Source organism: Rhodnius prolixus, unplaced genomic scaffold (assembly GCF_049639745.1).
Source record: "Rhodnius prolixus isolate KJV_2025 unplaced genomic scaffold, Rpr scaffold_40, whole genome shotgun sequence".
Classification (NCBI taxonomy): Eukaryota; Metazoa; Arthropoda; class Insecta; order Hemiptera; family Reduviidae; genus Rhodnius; species Rhodnius prolixus.
In genome coordinates, this window is record NW_027411620.1 from 353,138 (window position 1) to 357,517 (window position 4,380).

The 4,380-nt window shown below is 38.1% G+C and overlaps 1 protein-coding gene across 1 annotated transcript; it reads left to right on the forward strand.

Moving 5' to 3' along the window:
- Positions 1-1,048: 1,048 nt before the first annotated feature.
- LOC141457631 (uncharacterized) lies at positions 1,049-1,780 on the forward strand. The gene has a single exon (XM_074134834.1). It carries the CDS (start codon positions 1,049-1,051, stop codon positions 1,778-1,780), a length of 732 nt encoding a protein of 243 aa, XP_073990935.1.
- Positions 1,781-4,380: the final 2,600 nt, after the last annotated feature.

The following is a 4,380-nucleotide window of genomic DNA, read 5'->3' on the forward strand; positions in this document are numbered from 1 at the left end:
ATCTAAAGGAATTTCAAAAATTTATGAATAGTAGAATTAAATTATTGAAAACATGGAATTAAATAAAATAAAGAAAACAACTAATAAATATTGTAGAATATGACATAGAATTTGTTTTAATCGCAAATTTATATGTAAATTACAATGAAATAAATTTATTCGTTCAATGGAAAAATAATATATAGTGTGTTTTTCGATTTCTTGTTACAGACAACACTGTATATGAAAAAATCTTATATTTCTATAATCAATTATAATAAGCCATGAAAAGGCGGGTGGGTGGTTAAGGCGTAAGACTTAGGCCTAAATTGGCCCATATCTTATTTAAAACCAAAATAACATATGTTCATTTTCGGTATTGAAAAAAAAATATTGTATATCGGTACAACAATAAAGATTCATTGCGAAAAACAAATTCTATTTCAATGATATATTTTTTTTAAATAGAAACATGCACAAACAAAAAAATTAATATTATCATTAAATAAAAATCACATGCAGTCAGTCCAAATGTCCGTTACCTGCTGGCTCTCTAACGACCGAAATGAAATATTTTAAATTAAAAATATATCGGATTCGTTTTAGTTTTTACAATGTTTTTGTTTTTAAAAATAAAATGTACGCGTCTTTTAATCCCGGATTAAATTTAAAATTAAAATTGATAATTTCGTCATTTAACGAAGTCCACGAATTATTTTCTCTTTTTATCGCGCAAACATAGTGACCGGAATTAGGGCCCGAACCGTAATGGTAAATCACGGACGCCAGTGTGAAATTAAAGCCGTCAATTTTAACATTATGTTCATCGAAAGAGTGAATTTCATTTAAAACACGATTTCCTTGGTATCGCTTTAATATTACAATTAGATAATCCGGTACCGAATTTAATTTACTTTTAATATAAATGTTATTTTCCCCGCATTCTGAACAAGTTATATCCGATAATTTATAGTCGAATAACGTTAGAAAACTAACCGGCTCGTTATTTTGGACAGGCCCGAATTCAAGGAAGTACATTACTTCAGGATTAATGGGAACGTCTGTTACGATGTCTAAATCTATAGCTAAATTTGTGGAGGACCAAGTATTTTTAGTGTTTGGAGCGCCTAAGGTCGCTATAACGGATAATGGCTCTCAGTTCGTGAGTAAGGAATTTACATCTCTATTGGGAAACTATGGAGTCAAGTTAGTTCGCACACCTTACTATCATCCGCAAAGCAACCCCACGGAGAGAGTGAACCGCGTCGTTAAAACGGCTATCAGGGCATACATAAATGATAATCAGAAACACTGGGATAAAATGCTACAGAAAATAGCATTCGCTTTAAGATGGGCCAAACATGAAACTACTGGCTATACACCCGCATACCTGAATTTTGGGCGAGAACTACAGGTAATCAACAACAACGTCCAGCAGACCAATACCGACCTAGATGGGCTGGACGTCACGTCGAGAGAGGCACTCGCCCACAAATTTAGCAACATAAAAGATGTATGGAGTGAAGTAGTGAAGAATCTGACTGAAGCCTATAAGAAGGCCAAGCGGATCTACAACCTGAGGAGAAGAGAAGTGAGTTATGCACCGGGACAGGTTGTATGGAAGAGGGAGTTTGCCTTGTCTGATGCCTCTAAAGACTTTTCTAGTAAGTTAGCGCCAAAATATAGGAGGTGCACGGTGGTACAGAAGATATCCAATACAGCTTACGAATTAGAAGATGAAGATGGCCGGAATTTGGGAATCTGGCACCCAAAAGATATGAAGCCGCAACCAGAAGATTGATTATTTGGCCTTCAGCCCCTGAACATACCCTTCATATTGCCTTTTCTTTTTCCTTTATTATATTTATATTGTCTTTATTATATTCCTTTTTTGTTATATTCCTTAATTATTATATTCCTTTAACATTATATTCCTTTATTATTAGATTCCTTTATTATTATATTCCTCTATTATTATAGTCCTTTATTATTATATCCCTTTATTATTATATTCCTTTATTATTGTGTTCCTTTATTATTATATCCCTTTATTATTATATCCCTTTATTTGCTTAGTATTAACCTATTTTTGCCTGTCATTTCTTTCTTCAGGAAGGAGAGGGAATGTTACGATGTAACAGCTTTTCCAAACGAAACCAATTTTGATGGCATGATTGTAATTATTTCTAGATTTTGTCCAGGTCAGTTAGTTGAAGTTAGGTAAAATCGGGGATTAAGAAAATAACTCTAGGAAATTTAATTAAGAGAAATGAAGAAAGTGGATAAAATTATACTTGAAGAGCACATGGCTGTGTGAAGAGGGCAGCAGGAAAAAAAAGACAACCGACACGAGCAACAGATGGGAGAGGGACTGATGGGATTTTTTTGGAAAAAAATTAGGAGAAAAAAATTGGTTGTTGTACGGAGCTGGTTGGAACCAAAACAAATTGGAGTGAAAAGAAATTACCTAGGCGGGATTTGCCTCAGGGAGAGGATTCATTGAGCGGAGAACCTCTACTTCTCCAAAGGGTAGCTAGAAGGAATAGTACCTGACTGGTGGTGAGCTTCCCATAAGAAGACTAGGAAAGAAGTGTAGATTGAAGCAAAACCAGGCCTGGGATTGACTGTAAGTGTAGAAAATATAGTTAAGAGTGAGACTAGTTTTCTGGTTCCATTGAGGACAATTATTTCATTACCTATTAATCAAGTTTTGTATTTTTCAGTAGTTAGCACGGTTTACGATACTGTATTTTGTTTGTAAAAAGACTTTTTTTTGTTGTGATCAATAATAATATTTTCATAACCCTGAATCTTTATTTAAACCCCTAGCAACATCTCACATGGACAATAAATTTAATTATTTATTGAAGTAGCTATCTGGTTAGAGTAACGGCCAGCAGGGGCGCACTACACAGATTTGCTAACGGAGAAGCTGTTACTAGGTAACTAGTTGGTATTCTAAATTTATTTTTATTTTTTTCCCCTTATTATCAAAGTATTGTTTTAATTTTAATTCTAATCACTATTATCGTTATTTGTTTATTATTATTCAGCATATTTCCTCTTCCTTGTTTTCTCATTTCTCCTTACCCCCCCGTCACCACTGAGCTTGCCTTCTCCAGAGGTGTTTGTATTTGTAGAGGGTGGCGTAACAATTTGGCGCCCAACGTGGGGCGCGACAAAACAAATAATAAAAGAAATTCCAGACCCAATTACCACCCCGATATGCAAGCTACCGTCTCCATGGCTACTAGGAATGACGTACCACATGCTTCGCGAAGGGACCCGAAGTTATACAAGTGGGGCCTGACTTTCTCAGGTGAAGAGACAGGATGCACCTTGGCCAACTTTTTGGAAGACGTCGATATGCGGATGGTCTCACGAAGTGTATCGCAGGAAGAGGTTTTTCGAGGGTTTGATGATTTGTTAACAGGTATGGCAAAAATATGGTTCAGAGCGAAGGGGCGAGAATTTTCGTCGTGGCAAGAGTTGGTGCACGGATTAAAGAAAACATTTCAGGATCCTGACTATGACGACCGGCTCATGGAAGAAATACGCAGACGAACTCAGGGGTCTGACGAGACGCCGTCGTTGTTCATAGCCAAAATGGCAAGTCTATTTAATCGGTTGAGCACTCCTCTGACAGAAGAACAAAAGCTGAGAATACTGGAGAAAAATATTAAGAGAGATCATCTACCTCACCTCGCGCAGGCTACCTATTCATCGGTGAAGGAATTGGAATCAGTTCTCTGCAATCTTGAGGTATGGACCCAGAGAGCGGCAAGATATAGAGAGCCGCCTGTTAAAGGCCTACTTGAACCCACATTTGGTTATCGAACCAGGAAACCGCTACCCCAGGTGTCAGCTATTCGAGAAACCGGAACTCTGGAGGTACCAGGTAGAAAAACGTCGACATACCGAGGCCCCGTGTGTTGGAATTGTGGGCAGATAGGGCACTTGGCAAGAACATGCAGCCGTCCGAGGACACAATTTTGTGGAAGGTGTGGGCTTCAAAAAGTCAGCACACAAGGATGTACTCGCTGCGGGCCAAAACAGAATGAAGCGGGAAACGGACCAAAGGGGTCGGCACAGACCACCTCAGAACACAGCCGCCCAAGATTAGCCAGGGAAGATACAGAATGGTTGGAGTGGGTGGAGGTGGTCAGGAATATGTTCTGTTACGGAATATCACATAGACTAACCAAGCCAAACCTTGAAGATCGAAGGCCTTTTCTTCAAGTGAGATTGTTGGGTATCTCAGTTTGTGGATTACTCGACTCGGGGTCAACGAGAACAGTAATCAATGACAGGTTGTGGAAAAGACTAGCACCCTTAGGAATCAACCTACAGCCGTCGGTGAACCAACTGATAACCCTAACAAATGGAAGGACTTGCTCTGTA

Bases quoted from the DNA above. Each gene is read 5' to 3' on its own strand.
- LOC141457631 (XM_074134834.1), top strand. From the start codon at position 1,049: ATGTCTAAATCTATAGCTAAATTTGTGGAGGACCAAGTATTTTTAGTG.